Source organism: Sturnus vulgaris, chromosome 5, assembly GCF_052056855.1.
Source record: "Sturnus vulgaris isolate bStuVul1 chromosome 5, bStuVul1.hap1, whole genome shotgun sequence".
Classification (NCBI taxonomy): domain Eukaryota; kingdom Metazoa; phylum Chordata; class Aves; order Passeriformes; family Sturnidae; genus Sturnus; species Sturnus vulgaris.
In genome coordinates, this window is record NC_142247.1 from 19688078 (window position 1) to 19712431 (window position 24354).

General features: G+C 34.2%; 1 protein-coding gene across 11 annotated transcripts in view; it reads right to left on the reverse strand.

Moving 5' to 3' along the window:
• Positions 1 to 24354, reverse strand: part of PPFIA2 (PPFI scaffold protein A2) — a 281559-nt gene that overhangs the window by 71906 nt on the left and 185299 nt on the right. For 8 of the 11 annotated variants that reach the window (XM_088164997.1, XM_088164996.1, XM_088165000.1 and 5 more), the window contains 2 exons: positions 22447 to 22521; positions 4207 to 4323 (listed from right to left, as the gene is read on the reverse strand). In XM_088164997.1, coding sequence (XP_088021123.1) covers positions 4207 to 4323; positions 22447 to 22521 — 192 coding nt within the window. The remainder of the gene's footprint in view (positions 1 to 4206; positions 4324 to 22446; positions 22522 to 24354) is intronic. The other 3 variants (XM_088164999.1, XM_088165002.1, XM_088165006.1) reach the window with 1 other exon arrangement.

The following is a 24354-nucleotide window of genomic DNA, read 5'->3' on the forward strand; positions in this document are numbered from 1 at the left end:
CTCACTTCCTTACTCTTTCTACTGAGCCATCAAAATACTCCTAGCTTTGTTACTAATTTAAGATCTAGAATGTCTGTTTTTTGATCAGCTTTCAGCTTGTATTCATCTTTCTCGTGCCTGTGACCACCTGTCCCACTTTAGTCCTTTTGCAAACGAGGAAGGGGAGGGCATTCACTTGTTGGGTGGGCATGTTTTTTCTTATTGCTGGTCCCTTCCCAAAAGCCTGCTTATCTCTCCTATCTCTTCTACACTTTTAGAAGACTTTCTCAGCTCTCACAGATAGAAATCAGTTACTGCTCCTTTATTGTAAGGGCTAGCTAGCTGTTCAAACTACACACACAAACTCAATCCTCATTTGCCTTCACTAACACCTTTCTCTTACTAGTCTCCCCATTCAACCATTAGAAATTATGACCTGACAACTCCTTGCAGTAAGTCATCCAGCAAAGGTCAGACAGTCTTGCTGACAGAAATGCTGTCAGCTGTTACAGTACTTGAAATGTAAAATTCCCCTGTAAAATTTCCCCTTTACAGCTGTGTTCTAACAGGCTTAATATATAGCAGCATATAGGGCTTCTACTGGGTAAAAAGGAAAAGAAATTCGTATGAACGAATGAAATGCACACTAATTTATATGAAACAAGCAAATAACTGATTTCCTCACAAAGAGCTGAGAAGTCTTTGATTTATCATTTAAACTATGCATAAGCAATGCAGCTCTCTATGCTATAATGTGAGGTACTAAGTGTTCATAGCCATGCAGCCATACTAAACTATTAAGCAGAACAGTACTTACAAAATATTTGCCTAGACTCTTTGTGAAAGAACACTGCATACTGTCCTTAGATCCATGAAGGCTTCTAAACACAGCTGAAGCTTTTATCCTTGTTTCCTTTCTCTCAATACTCCTCCCCAGGTGTGTCAAGCCATCAACCTTCATTAAGTCACCCTCAGTACATGATTCTTTAATTAGCTTTATCAATATTAATCCAGAAAGAGATAATTAGAAAACCAGAAATATATCTGCACTGCTTGTAAACAAACTCATTATCTGTTTATCAGATGTATTTTGTATTATTTCTCTAATGTAGAATGTATATGCCTTGGGGCAAGGATCACAGCTCCCAGTATTTTTTGTACATCATGTTTATACTTAGGTCCTTCCTTCACTCCACACTCTACCATTTCATTATGCTGCCAGTTGAAAGATTTTTTTTATTCATTCAAAACAAAGAAGTGTATGTGATATAAACTTTTTTCAGTAAAAATGGAAACTGGAAGTTTTCTGCAGTTTTCTATTAATCATACAAAAACATGCATCAGAAAATCCAAAAATAATCAAGTCCAAAAACTAGAACAGATTCTGATGATTGCTCTGAAAGACATTTGCTGCTTTTATAAATAGTATTTGATTTGCACTCTGAACATTTTGCCCATTATGTTTGACTTGGCAAAACACCTTTTACTCCTACAGGATACAATGCCTACAATTTTTGTCAATGTTTTCATAGATTTTTTTATTCATAACCTAATGATTTAATTTTGAACATTTGATTTAATTATTTTAATTTGTTAGTGCTATGAGTAAGAAGAAAAAACATGATTCTTAAATAAGCTAAATGTGGCAACCTGAGGTTTATTATAAAGCAAAATAGACCCAGCTGTTTAATTCTTGCAAAAAGTAACTATATACAGCCCTGAATTCCTCATAAAATGTAACATCTGGTCTCCATTGCACCATAAATACCAGACTCTTTCACCTATCCTGGTATATGTATCTATTTCAGTTTGTTTCTGGTATTATTCTGAAGGGAGTTACCAATTTCTGTTGGTAAAACTGCCCTTAATATAGTTAAGACCAGCATGCTTCCAAGGAGAAACACCCTGATTTATACTTCACTTAAATACTTAACTTTTGTGCCTTCAGCGTAACAGAAATTCATGCTGGATTTGTCAAGCAGGAATCTTTTTGATATATCCATTACATCTTTGAGGATAAAAATAGTAATTCTCAGGCTAATTAATCTCTGATAAAATTCCATTAACTTCAGAAAAATTATTGCAATGATTTTTTATATATTTGAATTAAAATAAGTTGAACAGAATTTAGGAATCTTCTCCATTATGAGAGAGAAACAAACAAAATATAATTACAACTGAAGGGGAGGCTGTAATGGTGGACATTTAAGGTGGACAACATCAGAACTCCTCTTTTCCAAAGCAACTTTAATGCTTCCTAATTTTCCTGTGATCATTTCTGAAAATACTGTTTTACTGAATAATTCCACTTTCATGGTTCTTGAGGAAGTTGAAATAAATACCAGTAAGAAATAATGAGTTTATTTGAAAGCAAACTCCTTATTCACAGTATCTTATTTTTGGTTGTTCAGTCCCAGCATTGCAGCATCCCTAGCTGCTTCCCTAGATTTCCCAGTGGGCAACTTATTCACTGGGAGTCCTCTCTTTCCTGGCTTTTGCTTGTGGGGAAAACAGGCAATTGTCCTTAGACAGTAAGTGAAGGATCTGGGTGGCAGCAAGTGGTCACAGATCTAAGTATGAGAATATCTGATAGCAGAAATGGTTTCATCTTACTTATTTCCCATAGCAGGTGATCTTTATCATGTGTTCTTTGAAACTATTTTTCCAAGTCCTTTAAAGCTCTTCTCTTTGTGCAAGTTAGCCCCCTTACAAGTTTCTGTATTTGCTAGCTTTTAAGTTTCTCTTTCCTAAATAATAAGGAATTGATGATGGCCACCAAGGTAAACGTAGAAAGGTAAAAAGCAGCTGGTGTAGAGGATGTGAATTAGAGTGCACTGGTTAATCTGAACCTCCTCTTAACTCCCTATCCAGTATGCTCTTGTTACCATAAGGAGCAAAATCTAATAAGCAGAAACCTTTATTTCAGCCTAACCCCACCAATGTAAATTGTTTCTATTAGGAAGCATAGAAGTTTTCTGGACATACTGTTCTAGAAACATTCAATTAAAAAAATTATTATAATAATATGTTACATTGGATTTCATTCCTCTCATTAGTGTTTAAATATGCAGATTTCTTAAAGGATGGATAGTCTTGTTTCCACTTAGTTCTGCTTGTAAGCAATGAATCCAGTGACAAATCAGAAGACACAGCTTGCAAAGGAACTGGGAAAGCAGAGATTTTCAGCTAAACAGTGTAGTTGTATTTAAAAGCACGACTGAGTGGGGTGAACACTTTATCAAAATTTCAGATGTATCTGTGAGTAAGATTTTGCAGAAAGGGGAATGTAGCTGAACAGTATTTGTTTACTGTGTGTTTCTCAACCATATAGATTACTCAAAGGAAAATACACATAAAGCCCCAAATGCCTAAAATTAATGCCTGCACTGCAAGTGCACCATTGTAAATTGGATTGACTATAAAATAAATAATGATGACGGCTATTTTTACTATGTATGATTTATGCCACTGTTCATCATATGGCATTACACAAAAATGCACAATTAGAGATCCCAGCAGCAGCTCTACGCGTTTCAGCTGTCTGCCAAATGTCATGTTATGCTATCATTTTAATTTAATAATTCTGAAGCAAGAGAGGAAGATGCTCAACTTCGTTTTTATCAATGTGGAAATCTAAGGCTAAGGAGAAAGCCTTTTTTTCTAAATCAGTCCCTACATTTTGTTGTCTTTTAGCAGCAAATACTTGGCCTGAATTTTATATACCTATTTCCAGCTGAAGGAGTTCTAAGTAAGTAGCTTCTCTCTGTACAAGCATGGACATGAATTTGATGAATATCTATAGGGAGCAGAGATAAAAATTACTTTTTCTAGTTTTTAGGGTCTCTATTATCCTTTTAGGTTCTCTTTTTGCAGGAATGTTTGCATATACAGCCTTCCACATATACATGCCACTACACCTTGCTCTTCTTATGCAATGTACAAAGGATCACTCAAAAGCATATAGTACTCATAATTGTAGCATTATGCAAAAAATTCCAAGAAAAGTTTGTTATAAGCTATAGATCTAACTCAATACCTTATCAAAGAGCAAGGGCCTGCCTATTTGCATTTGTTTTCTATTTAAACAAGCTCATTTTTTCATGTTGGTTTCAATAGGCAGATAATACTCTAAATGGACATCTCATAAAATATTCACTTTAATAAAATCTAAAGCCTGATTATTTATTACATGGATTGTTACATTTAATGACAACTAATATTTTATACCTTCTCATGAACCTTTTGCCCTGGCTCCATTCCTTCAATATGCTCTGATTCAGCAGACCCTTCCCCAGCTGCCATTTTCCTTTGAATGTGTGCATTTTGTTCACGCAAAGCTACAATCTGCAAAAGAAAGAAAATAAGTGGTAAATACATACAATAAACCAGAAAAATACTGAGCAGGCAATTAGAAAAACTATAAAGAATTCAGTCCTACACTGGCCATTTGAAGTATTTGCAAAATTAGGTCACTATATGCAGAGAGGTTTAAAACCCAGACATACTAATGATATCTTAAGGCCATTAAGAATACAAAGGAACAAATGACATGATAGTCAACGCTGTCTTGTCTTCATTCCTGATTTTGTGGTAGGACACATTGTTTAGCTTGAAAGATGAAGCAGCAGTTAGCCATTGATTTTTTTAACACTGTAAGAACAACTTACTCTTTCACATGGAATTTAATGAATGCCAAACTTGTGCTATAGGAAAACAGTACCAAGAGGCTATGAATCAAACCCAAGTGATGTAAAACAGAGTGCTAGTTTCTGTCAGCCTCCCATCTGTTAGTAACAGCAACATACATTGTACATGGTTTTTGTTGAGAAAGGCATGTACATTAACACCCTCTATTATTCATTGGTTGTTTCAGCACATATACAAGTAGATTTGTTGTACTTAAAATATTGCTTATTTATTGGTAATGCTACTAAAATTTCCATGCAGCTACTGGAAAATAAGCTGCTTTCTCTCTGACTTTGTGGCTAACTCTCAGGCAATACACAGCCTAGAAAGATTTAGGTCCTAATATTTTTTTACATTGTATACTATGATAAGCTGGAAGATATGGATTATGTGAACAATTTATTTGGTTAAATTGCACAGTTAGATATCTCTGTATTTTTCTGCTTTTATGAGCACATACGGTAAATTATTTACCTGATGAATAACATTATGTATTAAACACAGTAGAACACTGGTAGGATGCACAGATGCCATTTTTGGAAAGCTAGTGTAAGTTTTAAGGCTTCTGTCACTATATTTTGTCTGCATAGGTCCCGAGTCAGAAACACCCTAAAAGACTGTCCTGTCCTAGAACACAAAAGCATGGGGTAAGAGTAAGAATTTTAGGTAGTACTACCTGGTAAGAGTGTGCAGTAGCCAAGATTTTGTGGAAAATTTATTAAATTTAAATTAAATTTAGTTCTAATTGACATTAAGATAAACTTACTTTGATGTGAATAATTTAAATTTCAAGCTTTTCTTTTCAAATGTATTTAAGTTATATTTAAGTGCTTATTTTAATGACCATTTGAATCACACTGACCAACATTTGAGATGTAAGAGCACCACTTTAAACAATTCTTCTTTAATATAAATGTTGAAGATTGCTGTAATATGAGACTCTGATGAGCAGGCTGATCCACTGCTCATTAAAATTTCCAAGTTACAGCCCCTGTAGAAGTCATAGTCCCACTGATTTCAGTGCCAAGACCAAGACTTGAAGGCAACATTTCATCCAAGCAATTATAGGAAACTACAAGAGTTGGAATTTAAACGGTCTGAGACAATCTGCGTCTTTGGGGACAGTAGAAATACACTGAACTTAAAAACATTTTGCTTAAATAAAGGAATTACATCTGTCTCAAGTAACAGGAAAAGGACTGGTATAATCTCATTAGCATAATCTTGCTTTTTACACAATCAGTAATTTAATATTTGTATTAGCTTTGTGATTAGCTTTTGTTGATAATATTTGTGAGTAGTTTCACTCACTTCTTTTGCTTTATGGTTCAAACAGTTCTCAAATCAAAACTACTGAAATTATGGCTTCCACCAAACAAAATTAGCCATCAATTAGTGCTAAAAGATACTTTCACATAGACTGAGACACTTCAACACACATATTATAAAATTCTGATTGATGTAGAGCAACTACACATAACATGAAAAAATGTAAAATCATAAGATATAATAAATGGCAGGCAACAATATATTTGTATTTTTCATATGATAATATTTTGTTGATCCATTAAAAAGCAGACATCACTATGCCTTCATTTTGAATTATTACCTGTATCTACACAAATCCTTAACAGCTCTTTAGCTGAATAAATACTCTTTAAACACTAGTGCAAAACGTTGTCATTTAATCACGTATTCAAAAGAGTTTAATTTTTCTTAGCCTCTACGGGTCTTCAGGTACCAGCACTTCCCAAGTAAGTAAATAAATAAGAGAAAAATCAATTGTCCCTTTTAGATGACAGGCAAATAAAATAATGCAATATTGAGTATCATTATTTAGGGAGGTTTTCTTGATTTTTTTAATGTTTGAAAACAATCACTTTGTCAAAAATCCATCATAGTTAAACATTACAGTTTTGATAATTGTATTACTGTAATGAATGCAGACGAAATATATACAGGAATAAAAAAGAGTTTGAAGTCTGGCACATTGCAGAAGTTTCAGCTCTTGGGTAGTCATCAGATAACAGATACTGTGAAGAACCACACAGCTGAATTGTTTTCATACTTGTTCTATTCTTGATTTAATGAATGTATTAAAGCCCAGTTAGTGCTCCTAAAGAAGCATGGAAATTCTTCAGTGTCTAACAAGTATTTTTGCTTTTTACTTTGTTGAAGCAAAAGTTTTAATGCCTATCATACTCCTTTTTATTACTTACTTTTTTTCTGATTTATCTTTCAATAATATGCAAATTTTTTGCAAATGTGATCATTTAATCACTGAACCATTTGTGTAACTTTTTAAACAGGTTGCCAAAATATGGAAGAAGGGTTGATGATCTGGGTGAAGACACAGATGACAAAATTTTTCCTAGGTAGACTGCAAAACGTCTTAAATTCTAATGATCATTACAACAACAGACAGCAATAATAGCAGAGATCTAGGTAAGAAAATGATTGCTCAATGCAGATAAAAGTTTGTAATATTATTTTTGAGAAATTTCTGTCTTTTCTACTGATGTTTTTATGCTTATGATACCCAGCCTAAAATAGCTACCAAAAAAAAAATGTCCACAGACAGCTTTCCAAGTACCTTCATACTATCTGACCTCTAATGCTAAATTTCTAATGGTTTCCATGCTATGTTCTTTGTTTTGGAAAGTAAAAGGTAATATTCCTGAGGCTGGCATCATAGCTACTGAAAACAAATAAAAATACACCTCCCACCCCCACCCTTAGACAGATGAATAGAAAATAAATGTAGATAAATATCATTATTCTATTTAGGATTGTTGTACCTAAAACTGGACAATCAACCTAAACACTGAAGTCCAAACTGTACCTTCTAAAATATGATCAAATACATCACATTTTTGTTCCTATCAGCTTCTGCTTTTGGATCTCAAATGATTATATTATTTTTCCACAATCAGAGACACATTTTCCTATTTAGCACACTTGATCTGGACCACAGAAATGCCTTTCAATGTGACTCTAAACAAGAGTAACATTTCAAGTCTCTCCGTAGTTCAGTCTAAAAAAAGTCTAAATTTGGCTCTCTGCTTTCTTTGCCAAGCTCATTCAGCAGAAATGAAAAGTTTTTTCGTTTTTTGGGTTTTTTTTGATTGAAAAGATATAGCAATCATTGTCAGTTTAAGAACAAAATGTAGACTATTACTTTTCTAGCTGGACCTTTCTAACTTTTGTAGCTTAAGTCCATAAAAATACCCCCTCATATGTAAAAAAATCATTCAGCTTGTTCTCTTCTCACAGGCATATTGATCTTCAACATTTTTCTCACTTTTGCATGGCAGTTTTATGACTCACAAGGTTTATCAAAACCTTAAAGAACTTCCATTGATTTTGATTCTGTCTTCCAGATGTCAAAGGTATCTCAAAACAAATGGCACAATTTCAAAAGCCCTACTCTGTCATAATTCTGAACATAACCTTACACAACTTATGCCTTTCTGTCTCAACTAATCAATAATTTTAAAGTTCCTAAAGCCCAGATTTTTGGATTTAAAATTTTGGTTAATACCTCCACTATACTACCCACATGAATTCCCTCTAAATTAGCACAGAATTTGTGTCCATCATCCACAGACACCACTGAACCTTTTTTTTTTTTTAATGAAGTTAGGATTCAGCAATTCGGACTCAAACTTTCAACTGGTCTCCATTTCCATAAATGGCCAAATCTACATATCATGCCTATATATTTAATAGCTTGAATCCAAGTGTTAAGGTTTATATTGATTTCAAATATTAAAATACAGCACAGAACAGAAGATGAATACATAAGCCAGCACTGATCTGAAGAAGTACCTGATAGAGCCATACCCATCAGCTATGGTAGCAAAAAGGACAATGTAATTAGAAAATTTCAAAATGAATCAAGATAACATGAGATTATAAATCAGTGAGCCATAGCATAAATTCCTTCTATTTAAGAAGGGAAACAGTCTGATTGCTAACATTAATAACTAACTAACACTGAGATATAAAAATAAAAGAAATAAAAGATTCACATGGTAGTTCAAAAACTACAATAATATGAAAGATAACTAAAAGGGAAAGGAAGAAACAAGACGCAAAACCCAGCAAAGTATTAAAAATATGAACTGGGTTTATTAGCTAAGATGAAAATATACTGGAATACACAAGCTATACATGAAGATGCAGTGCATATTAGATGAAAAGGAATCTTCACAAAGATTACTTTGGTTTTGAAACACTTTAATTTTTCCATTCAGCAATGCAGGTATGTTTAATAGGGCAAATACAGAATTTGGGCCCTATTTTCACAATAGTTAGGAGTTAATATACCTAGGGAACGTACAGCATTGTAATCAACATCAGCCTTACTTCAAGGGAACAAAATACAAGAAAAATGTATTTTCAGACTGAAATGTTTGGGAGGCAGGGAATGAAATCATCAGCCCTAACAATGCACTTTGGGCTCGCTTTGGGGGAAGAAAAAACATTTTAAATTTTTTTAAACTTAGCACTTTGCCTTCTCCCCCATTAAATTATGTAAACCAAAAAGAATCAAGTAGGGTTTTTTTAGCAAATTTCAGTTTTAAACTAAAGACTGACAACCTCTCAGCTAAGTTTATTTTCTGTTTGCCTGGCATTTCAGTGTATTTTATTGTTATTAAGGAGTGAGCTTTCTAGAAACTTTACACAGTTGAGTCCTTTAAAACCTGTACTGACATAGCAAGAAAAATACTACTTTATTAAAATAAAAAACGGTGGGAGTTATGAGTAATACATCTTTTCAACATATTTTCATAATGAATTCTTCCGTTTTGAGATTGCTGACCTTTTATTAATATTGCTGTTTAGCTTTCATTGTTATGGAGAAATACTAACTACGGTGAAATCATCCTCATGAGGGAGCCGTGGAGATCAGACAGTGGTAGAAAGTCAGACAGTAATGGAAACAAATCTTATATGTTGTAGAGACACATATTGAGAAAGTAAGAAAATTACAGCCTGAAAAATATTCCAGGCTGGAGCTTTTCAGCTCTCTTCCCAGCTCATAAGCTGGTTCAGCTCAAGGCTAGGGAGAATTTCTCCCAGGGTGATATCTTGGTCAAATAAAAAGGAATTAATAACAAGATTGAACACCTGTTGTGGTGTGTGACCAGGCCCTGGGAATGGGGTGTCTTCTCTCTGAACCAATCACCTTTTCTCTACTCTTGGAATTGCGAGTCATGCTATAAAACCAAGTGTGTTTCTGAATAAACTGGTCTCTTTCTTTCTATCATGAAAGATGACCATGTAGCTGTGCATCTTATTTCTGCTGCATTTAAAGGGTTAAAACCCCTTTCCACGGCTACAATATGTTTGCGGGTAGGTAGCACACCAAGCTCTAGCCCTCCATTACACATCTTTTACAATTATAGTCTTTACCTCCTATGCTTCAAATTCTGTCAAAGAAAGCTAAAACCTCTTGTTTCTGCAACTTCTTGCATGTCTTGTTTCATTCTTACCATCTTGACGCTGGCACTGCTCTCTGCAATCCTGCTTGTACAGGTGGATAGCACCTCAGACTTGACTTTCATGTTTCTGAAGCGCACAGAATGAATGACAACATGCAAAAATGACCAGAAATGCTCTGAATCTGCAGCACATTGCTAATTTTAAATGGGAAACATGAAAATAGTAACCCCGTGGTCCTTTACTGTTGATGGTCTGTGCTTGTGATAACTATTGACAAGGTCCTAGCTGTCAGTGTTTCATGGACACGCCTGTGCTGGTGCCGAGGGCGCTGTGGCCCAGGGCCACTGCACAGCTGTGGCACTCAGCTGGGACTGACCGACCCCAGGACCTCCAGTCTGCACCACCCCTGAGCCCTGGCTGCCTCTGAACCCCAAACGCCTGGGCCAGCAGGCAACTGTGGACTCTAAAACTACTAATACACTAACATTTCAGGCTGGTAGTAAGGCAGTAGGGCTTATTAGTCTCCTTTGTTTCATTATGAATTCTGGACCAAATTGTTCCTGTGTAAATACCTGTCTTGTGCTGTTACACGTACTCTAGAGCACGCACCGTTTATTTCTGTAGCAGAACTTGGAAAACAGAACAGGAGCAATTTAAAGCAATGGTGCAGGTGCTATTGTGAAGAGGATCTGTCACGATTTTTCACAGATAACCAGGTGCATTTCAGGGTACGTTTTTTTTGCAGAAACCCTTATCGAAGTAAACAAAAATGTACTACTTTTGTATGTATGAATTTGTATGAAATACAACACAGTGAAAGAACTGTCTTTTACAGAGACTAGCACAATAGGAAAATAGTAACAAATATCAATTACGTGGTTAATTATATTGCGTATTTGACACCTGCTGACTAATTTCTCTTGCTTTTCTTTTTTTTTTCCTTACCAAACTCAACAAAATAGCAGCAAAACTACTGTTCTTTCATTATTACTCCAACAAAGACTAGCATTCAAAATCTCTGGACTTCCTTGGTAGGGTCTGATTTCCAGCTTGTCAGAGCTGAGTATGGATTTGGCAGAAACATTATAATGTTAATTCTTTTCAACAATATGCAAGTTATTGAAACATGTATATATATTGTGCATGCATATATTTAATATTTATGATCTTATATACACAGATATTTGTACCTCTAGGGCTTTATGTTATTGGTCTTAACAGATGAAGCATTTAATTGAAAAGAACTCCTGTTTAACATATATAATTCAGTTTGAAAAATACTGCTCAATTTGAAAAAAGAGTGTTTAGCTATTTGCATTGAAAAGCTGTTTCCCTCTTTCGGTTACACATATGTCCCTATTGTTACAATATATGTTCCTGTGAGTAAAAATGCTCTGCCCCAAATGAAATATTGTCTGCATATTGTCACCTAGAGATTTAAGATTGTTTAGATTTATTTTGACTGTACGTGTCTGTTATGAAAACTATATTCTGCATATTATTCAGTTTTATCACATTTTCCTATACAGTGTATCTGTATTAAAATCACCATCTCTGCTACTGATTGTAGAAAACATGAAAATATACAACAGATAGATAGGATATGAGAAATATCCAGAAAGGAAATGAACCTCATCCTAGGACTACAATTGATGTACCTCTACCACAATGTGCATTTACAAACTGAAGAAATCCCAACCTAAGTTTCGTTCCCACTCTGTTGAAATTTAATCTCAGTACAGTGAGTAACAGTCTGTATTTCAAGTATTAAACCAAATGTACCCATTTAATTCTAGTCAAGATCTCAATACTTTTGAGTAACATTCTTACTGGTAGTAATTTTTTCCCCAGGTTTCTCCAGTGAAGATCAATGATATGGGCTCCACTGATGCAAATTTTATCTATTTTTTAATTACAAAGGACATTCCTAGTATATGGAACTTCTAAAATAATGTTTTTATCCTAGGATTATTGCAGAATGGAATCTAATATGACAGCCTTTTCGAATGTAGTGGAATGATACATATGGCTTTTTTTTTCCCCTTCTTTTTGTATGTAACCACATATTCTACATGATTGAAGGTGTCCAAACCACACTCTCCAGGTGCCAAGTTAAGCCAGCAGGTTTATTTTCTACAGATTGAACCAAATCAAATCCTCTACAGCTCCTCTTGTAATAATTTCACCTATACACTGATGGTCCCCATTAGTATTAATGAAGATTATTTACTATTTACAAATGCTGACATTTTCTAATCAAACCCAAAATATTTTTGACATTTTTGAATTCTGAGTAAAATGATTTCTATATTTATTTCTACTACAGGCATATGATGGCTCGTTGCTTGCAACTCTTGCTAGTTAATTGAATTATGAATTTGCAGAATACTCTTAGAGCTATACATGCATTGTAGAATTGAGGTGATCCAATAGGAAAACACTAATGTTACATTTTCTGGTTCAGAGGTTAATGGGAATATTGATTAATAAATATGAACCTAGTGAAGCTTAAAGTTAATTTTATTTATTGACCCACGTCATAAATTTAAATATTTCATACAAATTCGTCACGTAAGACCTATACATACATTAAAAATTATTATGGAGAGTAATAAGCATAAAATATGCTATGATCTTGTTATACTATTTAAAATCTGGTTTGAGAGTTAGTAGATGATCTTATCAAATCACCTAATATTTAACAAATTTACAGAAAATTGAATAATCATGCCAAAGCACATGGAGCAAATGTTAAAAGAATACATTATTCCAGCAGATTAAAAAGAGAGGATAATGGGTATGTGTTTTGCGTTTTCACCAAGATGGATCTGCAAAAAGATAATTAACGATAAAGAATCATTTTGTCTTACAGTCCTATATTGCAAGTCCAATTCTTGCAATGAAACTATCTTTATCTGCTTGAATGTCTAATCTGACAAATGTCAAATGACAAATGTTAAATGACCCCAAAGCTGACACAGACAGAAAGATAAGCAGCTATGTTCTGAAACCTGAATTCACACCTCTAGTGCAGGATAAAATGGCATCCATTTCAAAGTGCATGATTCCCAAAATAACAGATCAAAGATAAATGATATATTCTTTCTGATGTCTCATGAAGGGCACTCTGTAAATACTGTGAGCAAATTAAACATTAGACATTAAAATGTTCAAGGATATACTTTTTACACATAATAGTGACCTCTACAATGCATGTCAGCTAAGCAAACCTTTACCTATGTGCTATGTTCTTTACTTTAGGAATCTGATATGTTTAAAGTGAGGCATTTGCTAATGAGACCTTATGAAATCAGATCTGCTGAGAGTTGCATTCCATTGACTTGTTAAGCTCCCTAAACAGATTGCCAAACAGATGACATTAAATCCAAACTGAAATTATCCTGGTGTCTAATCTCATGCTGACTATGAACAATCCTAAACTAACCATATACAAGTAACGTTCCAATTTCATTAATCTCCTGGTGTTTTCAGGTGTGTTGGCAAACGATTGTGAAATATGCTCAACCACACATCTGGCTTGTGTGATCTCTGTTCTCTCAGCCTGTATTTCTTTGGCTGTCATGCCATTTCCTCTTTCTCCCTCTTTTCTGCTTTGGGTGAGGAATGTGCGGTAAATTAGAAATCCGCAAAATCTGTGCTGGAAAGTCAGAGCTTTCCTATTTTGTAATTCCTTAGTATAAAGTAGAGGAGATCTATTTAGCAATCTCTGAGGCATCTTCTTCAGCTTCACAGAGCTCTGTCATATATTGATATATTTTTTTGCTGTTGTGCAGAAATGTGAGGCATGTTCTGTGATCCCTCTTTACCGATTAATATAAACTTAATATTAACTGTACAGACCCTCAAAATAATTCAAATAACTCAACCTCATAAGATCCAGAAAACTGTCCGTACATGCTGATTTATTGCAGAGTGGTTATTTGATGATGAATACTGTGTCCTACAGTTATTTAGCTGCAGAACCTCGTGGAGAGCACTGTCACTTTCTTCCTGCCTGCAGCCCCAGCCTCTCTTTCATAGGAAACAAGGCATGAGGGGACATGTACCCAGTATTTATCTCCCAAGCATGGAATTACAACAGTGAGTGTGATAGGATTCATACAGCATAAAAGGATTTGTGCAGGGTCCCAGAACAACAATCATGTGACAGAATGTGCACCTGAACAGATGCCACTACAGCCATCAGCTGTCAAAAATTAAGTTTTGAAATTTAGTCAAGTCTATCTGTCAATATTTATGAATCCATTAACTACTGGATTGCATCCTACTTTTTCTGCTCTACTTTTCTAACCATTCATCCCAGCTGAACTAATCTCTATGCTTTCAGGAGCAAGAATACTCAAAGAGTATCAGGTAAGCCTGAGTCCTGTAAGGCAGCTTACAGAGCTCCTCTGGTAGTAAAAAGAATAACTGCTGCTCACCAAATCTATTGCACAGGTCACTGTGCTACCTGGGCTTTACAGAAATGCTGTAAGTCAACAGTTGTATGAACAATGGACACCATGAGATCAATTTATACTGTTATGGGGTATGGAGCAGGAATCATGTTTCAGTATTTTTTTCCCCACAAAATGGCATCCCACTCCTTTACTGGAGCTCTGTTGGGAGCATTGCAATGCAGTAATAATCATAGTAAAAATGTGCAATAAAAGCACTTCAGTATGAAAGTCAAGACAGAATATATTGCTACTAAATAAACTACTATATATTTATATTTCTGCAGCAATCTAAATTGCAATTAAGAATTGGCCACCGTTTTTAACGCAGAGAAAAACACAATCTCCCCAAGGTAAAGGTCTGAAGACTTAGGCTACAAGTATTAAAAAAATGAGAACATAACATTTAAACAGAAGAGTAGTATGAGCATTTGTAATAGAATTTGTAGTTAGATTTCTTATTTTTACGTTATGGTAACAGCACCTAATTTGTTTTCACAGTGGGTAATCTATAAAACAAATGTTTTTAAAGCACAGACACAGAGACACACACACAATATACTGGAATAGATTAAATGCTCATTTTGATGAAGATGCTAATTTTATGGAAAGTTTGTGCTTCAAGGTCTAAAGGAAACTGGGAATTTTTAATCTCCACTCATCATTTATTCAGTAAAACAAGGCATTAAATCACCCAAGTTTCTAATCATGGGGTACCAAGGTTTCATTAAATCAAATATTTCTGTCAGACATGAAAATGAAGGAGATTTGAAGAAATTTACAAGAATTATTTCAAACATCGATCTCAGTTCTCTTTTAATGTATATTTAAAGAATTGCTTCATAGCTGCACAGCAGGTTTTGGGAGAAGAGTAAAGAATGAGGAAGTAGCAAGTCACAGTTTGACATTGCTTTTTTTTTACCATTTGCCATGCTCCCTTAAGCATTATTTCACTAAACATAAATTTTTCTTTTCCTTTAATGCAAGTAACAGCTTACAATAGTTTAAGAGCAAAATATGCATGCTCTTATTGATACACACGGATGTGTAATGGCAAAAAAATGAGGCTGCAAACAATCTCAGGGTATTTTTAAAATAAATATAGCAGAACAAAACTCTACTCTTCAATGATAAATCTGTGACACTGGGATTTACTCTAGTCACAAATCTTTATATAAAAAATCCTATAAAGAATTTTACACGTAAATAAAATGAAGAACTAATTAGCTATAACACAACGTTCTGAGAAAAAAAAAATCAAAATTACAGTGCAGCCTCTTAGTAGCCTGAATTTTTCATCTCAGTGCAAGTATGAATATATTCAGCTGCTTCAGAGTTTTACTTCCTTAAGTAAGGAGTAAAACTCTGAAGCAGCTGAATACATTCATACTTGGGATCTTAGAATATTTAGAAAATATAACCAGAAATAACAATTGTCTTTATGACATAATATTCAAAAGAATATAAATATACGTAGAAAGAAATATATACAAGCTAGCAAACATTTAATATCAAACATTTTATTAAAACTATTAATCTCACTATTAATTCTCTTTGTGAAGTAATAAAAACCTTTGGTCTTCAGCTACATATTTCTTTAAGTGCTCCATGGACACGTGAGCACAGACCGTGAATCCTTTCTTACAAATCGGTGTCTTCCAAAGAACACACAGGAGGCATTCAACTTAGACAAAGCACAGTGCAAAATGAGAACATGACATTGGTATTTTACAATTTGTTACAGGTGGTCACATGCTAAATGGAGGGGAAAGAACACAGAATTTCAGGATGTCACTCTAAGATATTTGGGCAACAACACATTTCTGCTCTGCAAAACTTCTTCCGTGAAGAAGACCAAAGTTGGTGAATGTATTTAATAAATAATTTCTGCATTGCACACTATACTGTGGTAAGCACATAAATAGGCTTAAGTCACTAAGATTTTTGTACAAAAATACTAGTATCTGCAAATCTGCTGTCATGGTAGAAAATGTATGTTCTTTTAGTAGCCAAAATCTGAAGATTTTTCTCTGTGGCAGAAGTTTATGGAAGTTGTACTAAGAAACCACTCTTGCAAATGCAGTAGTGATGTTCCCCTCAAATATGTCAATAGAAATTATTGTTCTTCAGTTGCTATCTGGAAAATTTGAATTGAATTTTATACCTATTTTATACCTCTTCTGCTGTGTATTTTAGTGAAATACAAAATTAGTGAAAAAAAATGATGGCAATGCAAAATCAATCCTTCTGCTCTCAATATTCACATAGGATTTTGGTGCATTTTTTTTCCTCTGAGAACTTAGATTAGAATCAATTGAGGACATAAAATGAAATAGTTATGGCAACTTAACTGGCTATTTCTTGTGCTTAGTTCTTTTTCACTTCGTAAAAAAATTAGGCAATGAAGGCTATAGTGCTGCAGTATTAATTTTTCACCTCTTCAATTGCCATGCTACACATACTAATTCAAATGTGTAGAGAAATAAATTAATGCTGTAATGGTGTGTGGTATAAGGAATAATCACCAAAATAGTCATAATTTTGCATCATTGCCACATTTAAAACTTAACAGCAACAATAACTTTCTGCAGAGGAAACATTTAATTAGATGGCTAAAGTTAAAGGCAGATTAAAAAGCGATTTTATATAGCATTTAAAATTGCATTTCAAATCAAGATATTTTAAATTATGTGCAACTTTGCAGAAAAGATATATATTGCTACATCTATACAGACATTTAAACTAAAGTTCAGACCACAAAGAATATCTCTTCAGTGTCAGACTTCTTCAAATTTATAGCTTACAGAGAAACTAAAATAAAATTAACATGTAAGAGAGGGTTCAGAAAGCAGTAACTTGCAGTTATATTCGGGGAAAATATGGTGAAAGGAGACACTATAGACAAAGGGTGTTTCAGATTCTTTGCAAAAAAGTGTATGCTTCAAGTCACCAGAAACAGATATGTCATCTGCCTGGCCTTCAGAAAAAAAGAAAAAAGATCCTTGAATTCCACTCAATTTTATCCAAAGTTTTGATATACATAATTTCTGAATTCTGAATTGATGAAATTTTGTGTAAATTATATGTACAAGAAATGCATATCTATTCTCCCCAGCAAACTCTTCCTTTTACAACACTTTTACTCCAATTTGAATTGTATTTACACATAAAGCCTAAGGCCACCAAGAAACCCCTGTAAAAAATGCCTTAACCTAACAGGAAATGGAAAAGCTAGGCATAGAAATACGTTTTCATGTGCAATCACGGGTAAAAAGGACATGCCACATTTAGCTAAGACTTCACTTTGAAATGCATATATGTATTAACTACTATAGAATATTTCATTAGCAGTAATGATACCATAGTCACGTCTGCATCATCCCTCTTGATCAGAGCCAAAACTGTCCTTAGCTGTAAGAATTTTACTGCATTTTTTACTGTGAACTTGATTTGCCCTGAACAGCAGAAGTTTGGCAATTAACATGGTATTTGGAGAAGTTCTTTGCTGAATAAGTGGATACATTTCCTGCTGTCCCTGTTATGGAACATAAAGAATCTGAAATTTCAAACCATCCTCTCTTTTCATTCATTAGGGTACCCTAACCCTTTGTCAGGAAGATACCCACTGCCTGAACAGGAGAATGTATGCAGTTATATGAAGCAGTGATCTATGATCCAAAACTCCTGCAAGTTCTCTGAAAGCTCCAGCAGTTAAATATAGCCTCAAAGTCAAGTAAACTTTGCAGAAGCAATTGCAACAATGAGGCTTTAAAATGAAGCCTGAGTGTTTTAAAATATAATCTATGTGTCAGTTGACAGAGGCAATATAATGCAATTTGGCACTTGGAAACAGCATTGGCAATTGGAACAAATGCTGAGGAAAAGCATATGGTAGTACAGTGATGTATACAGTCAAATCAGTAGTTTCTGTAATTTAATTCTGCAGTCCCAATGTTTTCTGGGTTCTTAAAGACTGCTTTAGGGTAATAAAAGTAAGTAAAACTATATTTTTCATGCCACAGTTTCTACTAATGAGGAAAGATGGAAAAGCCAGCATATTAACCGGAAACAAAATAGGGTTTTGGAATGCCACTTATCATATGATTCTTATTAACACAGAAAGATGTTGCAAGGGAAGGATAATTGTTTAAAATGAACAGGAGAAAATTTATGTGCAAATTAAGCACAACCATTCAAAAAAAGAGAATTCCAGTATTTTATTAACTCGGTTTTACAAAAAAGCCTTGGAAAAAAAGCTTTAAATCTTGTTTGGTTTGGGTTTTTTTTTTAAACGATTTGCTGAAGGCTCTAGGAAACAGGGAAATCTGTTAATGGAGGTTGCAATAGTTGTCATTTAACACTGTACATTGCTGCAGAAATGGCTTTAAAAGTGTCACTATGGGCCACGGTCTATAATCTATGTACTCTTGAGCTGTGGAAGCTGTTAGCACTTGGATTCCTGGGAATATATGGCACTCATGACTAACCTTGGTGTGTTGTTTGCATGTGTGTACTTTAGCATACTTTTAACAAAGATTCACATTTGTGATGGTAATAGGAGTATTTCTAAAGCCGTAGAACAAAAGTAGTTATCTTGTCAGTATTTTCAACATTAAAGTTAATTCCCATTAAGATCATGAATGACAAAACTGTGAAGATAAATTCACTTCTCCTGTCAATTAAACTAATTCTTCTCAAATTAGCGTGTAAAAAGGAGGCTAGTTAGCAGATCGTTGTTCAACTTTGCAAATATTCATACACTCACTGAAAAACATCACATTTCCCTTGAAAAATATTCACAGAAGAACACGATTAAAGCACTGAGCTTTGTTATTGGATGTCCCACTTGCAGCTTGTCTAATTGCTAACTGCAAATTATAACCCTCAGCAATAAAACTATTTGGAGAGACCATAGGTTACACGGAAGAAGATGAGAACCAGCATAATTTTAAAAGCACCTAAGGGGTAAGCAAATGTAGCTATATTTTACAGTAATTTTAATTAAAAACGGGAGGTAAATGTCTCAAAAATAGTTGTTAACAGTATCTTCTAATTATCTTGTCTACAACAGACATAAGGAACAGGACATTTCCTAGTCGTGAACTAGTAATGTCTTTGAGTGTAAGCAGAAATGAAAAAGAAAATGCAGGATGAACATGGAATTTTATTACTGCAGTTACCTTACCCCTGTCTGCACAAAAACTCACTAACAGCAATTCAGTTTGCTCCTATGTACAATGGGCCCTTCCACAATCACTAATCAGGTGCAGCAAAATAAAATATATAGTCAAATAATATTTTCCCCAAGGAAAACATATATTTATATAAATTTTAATCCACTCTTTAATAAAATAGAAGCTTTAATAAAATATAAGCTCATAAGATGAAAACCCTTCTCTATTACCCTTGTGTAACTACATGTAAATATTAGCTACACAAGCTACACAAGCTGAGTTCCCACAACAGTTCCAAATGTCCACCCCAATTGCTCTGGAGTTTAGAGTTCAAGGTGTGTTACTATTGCCTATCCAATGTTATGTGCTTTGCAAGACTTATCAACTAGAGCTTAAATCAGCTTTGCCGGTAACAAATGATTTCACTCCCTTTGTTAGGTATGTAATATGCCACAAAGACTGTTAAATGAGAGCTTAGTTATCACCTAATGATGGAAAAGTACAGTTGTTGTCTCTCAGTTTTGTGGTTTTTTAAATTTAAGAATATTTCCAATAAGTACTCTCGAGTGTCTGCAGTTTCTCACTGTTGCTGAGTCAGAGCCACAGCCACAAGCTTTCAAGGAGAGGGAATATCTTAACATATACATTTCTGCTACTTTTTATCTGATACTTATCATATACCTAAATGTAATTTTTTAAATCAGAGAACCAATTTACTGACATTATTTTATGTTCAGATATAGTCCTGAATATAGTATACTCTTAGAATAAGTATGAGAAAATGTATATGAAAGGAAATACTAATTCTCCTGGGAAAGCAGACACCAAGACAAGACTACGGAAATCACTGAAACCCAAATATTCAATTCCCCAAGAAACACACCCCATTTATTTTCATACATAATACAATAAAATTTTAACGTGTTTTATTGCCTGTGTATTCACTGTGAAATTTAGCATAAAACTAGACTTAAAAACTGCAGTGCTCTAATTAATTTTGTCTTACTCAAATAACTAACTGTGTGAAAATTATCTGAACTCTTGTTCAAATGCATAACTGAAAAAAATCCACTTGTTCTCTTCCACATCTCCTCCCATTTCACTCTTTTTTCATTATTATTTAATTGAATTTCAGGTTTAATAGTCTCTCAGAGGAAAGTTGAATAACAATATTCAGATTGTGTTAATGGTCATGTTATGCTTGATTGATTCAGTGTCCTTTTAAATGTCTTCAGTGTCATGTAGACACAAACATTGTTCAACATTTCTAAGGATTTGGGACAAGAAAAGCTATGGAAATCTTCTTTCAATTTAATTTCATTGTGCATGTTTTTATTACTTACTGTCAAAAAAGTTTCACTAAATTTTTAAGATTCCAAATAGCAAGGCAATTCTCTAAAGACCTGGTCCTATGCCCAGTGAAGTGAACTTGGATTTAATTGGATGATGAGCAGGAGGGACTGGAGGAGTGCAATGCATCTCAGTTGGCTTGACTGACCAAAAGGACTGCTTGCTATTCAATTAACAATAGTCCAAATAACAGAATACACAACATAGTGTAAGTATATTATTTGAACACAACTTTTCTGATCCTTCTGAAAGGAGAATCTTATTTTTTAACCCATGATTCAGTTACTTCAGAGAGCAAAGGGACAAATCATATTAATAGTTTTATAGTCTATCATACTTATAACAAAGAAGTACTAACATATTAATTGAAGATCCTGTTTTTAAGAAGTAAATTTAAGAAAGTACCTTTTCCAGTTTAAATTAGTTAAAAATACTTTAATACTCTCTACTTTACATTATCACATATTATTCTGAATTCTGGGTATTCCACTTTTCAAGAATTGTTTGGTAGTGTTTTAGCTTGTCTGTGTTTTTTTCAGTTTCTGTCTTAACCCTGAATAAAATGACACCAGGAAATGGCCATAACCCCAAATAGTTTTAATCCAACTTGCTTATCTGGTTTATTTTTAACCATGTTAAAAGCACATGTCAGGTGGGTTCAGAACATGAGGGGAATGGTAAAGTCACTAGTAGACTCCATTTTTTATATTATCTGGCCTCAAAATCACCTCTCTAGGGTGCAAACTTTCTTTCTATATGTGTGTAGCTGTTCAATACAAACAAAAGAGAACATTCTGCAAAAAGGAAAAAATATCTCTTGTCCAAGTTGGCAATAGTTACATGGCACCACAGTACACTGCAGTTAAAAGGGAAGAGACAAACCTACATTTCCCAGTCATCCATAATCCTTCCTTCAGCAATGTCAACATTTATATAATGAGTATATGCACGTGTGTGTGTGTTTTACTTAATTTTATAGTAAAATGGAAATTCAGGTTATTGAATTATTTATAGTATCAGACATATTTATTGGCTCACTCCTTTTTCAAGTCCAATAAGAAACCTGGGAATCTGTCACTAGCTCTTGGATTTTGGATTGCTCACAAGGGAAGAGAAGGAGGGAATACATCAGTAAACAGGTTGTATTAATCTCACAACCACCTTAAACAAGCCTCACTGAGAAGCTTACTCAGAATGTAATTTTCCTTTAATTTTGTTTAATTTTGGTTTTGTTTGTTTGTTTGTTTTGTTGGGGTTTTTTTCTAACAGTTTTGAAGAAAGTGACAGGGAACACATGGGACAGAATATTAGAGAAATTTAATCTCAAAAGGGGAGAAAGTGTTTTATGTTACCTCCTGGTTAGCAGCAGCTAGTTCTTCTTCCAGTGCAGAGACTCTTTCTAAAGAAACCCTCAGTCGTTCCCTTACCTAGAAGAAAAATCAAAATATGTGCAGTAACGTAATTTCTATTAGTCTTTAAAGATTATATAATCTGCCATATGCTCTACTGTATGCCCTGTCACTCCATTTGCAGGCATGTGTGTTTCACTCTTTCATGAGACATACTGTGTAGTAAACATTTAAACCTAACTATAAGAAACTTAACCCATTAAAATAGGTGTCAAACTTTAAATGCCACACTGCTGTTCCACAGTCTGCCTGTAATTTTATAGAATACACAGCGAATTAGAATATTTTAAGACCACATTAGGCATAAAAATAAAACTTTCACAAACATCTTTTACAAAGGATAAAGAGAAAAACATTTGCAGATGTTTTAAGTTCACTCCATGGAAGATAACTAATATGTTTATAGTAACTGAATGCAATCAATTCATTGAAAAATAACTTGTAGCATTGCCTTCAGGCCCATATACTAGAGATATTTTGTATCATCATGCATTTGTTTCAGTTTTACAAAAAGTCATAAACAATTTGTACTCTAATAAGCAGAAAATTCCTCTGTGTTTGCACCAGTTTCATAAATAACCTACTCTGTTCCAAGGACGATTATGAACTCAATTATTATTATTAGTAGTATTTTAATTATTGCTAAGTATTTATTATTAGTAGTTAATACTAAATTAATACTAAATGTGTCTGAAGGCACAATCACAGCTATTTTGAGTGCTCTGGCTCATTATCAGCTCGTGTAGCTCATGTAACCTAAGCCAACAACGTTGCTGCAGCCTCCCAGTGCAAGCAAAGGCAAATCAGACCTGAAGTGACCTCCAGTGCTGTGTGTGATTCTCTCTCCTGACTGTTAAGGGACCCTTTGATTATCCTAATCTACAGAACTTCATTAGGCACCTCGCAATAAATGAATTTATAACCTAGCTAATTAGTCAACACTCAAGGTATATTTCTTTACATGTTCCAGCTACAGTGCAGCAATGCTGTTCCAGCTGCTGATCCACAGATGTTTAAGGCTATTAGCAATGTTTGTAGGGTAAGGTAGCATACTCTTTTAGACCAAGAGATGTAGCTGGAAAACAAAGCAAAACAAAATCAGTCTTTCATTTACAAAGAAACATGAAACGTTTTCATTGTTTTTACATCCTTGACAAATACAGGAGACCCTAAAACAGCTGAATATGTCCAAACGCTTTCATATTTTTTCAGTGATAGCTCTTAGTCTAATAAATATTACCTTTCCTTACGTGCTTCACTTTCATTTACTACTGATAGAAGTGAGATTTTGCAAACAGATTCACTATATCCCAAGAATGGATTAGAATTTAGTAGATGAAAATTAGTTAGCAAAAGTATAACACAGCACGTTCACTTGACTTAAAACTAATTCAATATAAAGACGAAATACATATTCAGGAAATGAATACTTAAAAATGAAACTATTCACCCTTTCTAACAAATACAAATACAGTTTTAATGCAGTACTTTGAGGCTTTTGTTCCTCTTTACATAGTCTATTTAAAACAAAAGCGAGGGGTGTAGACCTGTCTTCAAGAGGCCTGATTTCAACCTCTCTAACCACAACAGGAGCTGGTATACAACTTCTTTACAAAAATATCAGATTACACATAAAAAAACCATGGGAAAATTACAATCATGTTTATGTCTTCAATCCCTTTGGCTGTAACTGCTGCCTTGGGACAAGATGATTGAGAGAAAATTCACAAGCAGGAAGTTGTTAAAAGTCAAAATGAAATAAAATGAGTTGGAAACTTTACTTGATTTTTTTTCCTGAAACCTCCATGTATTCAAGCCCAACCGTTGTATAAAGGAGAATGTATTTTAAAA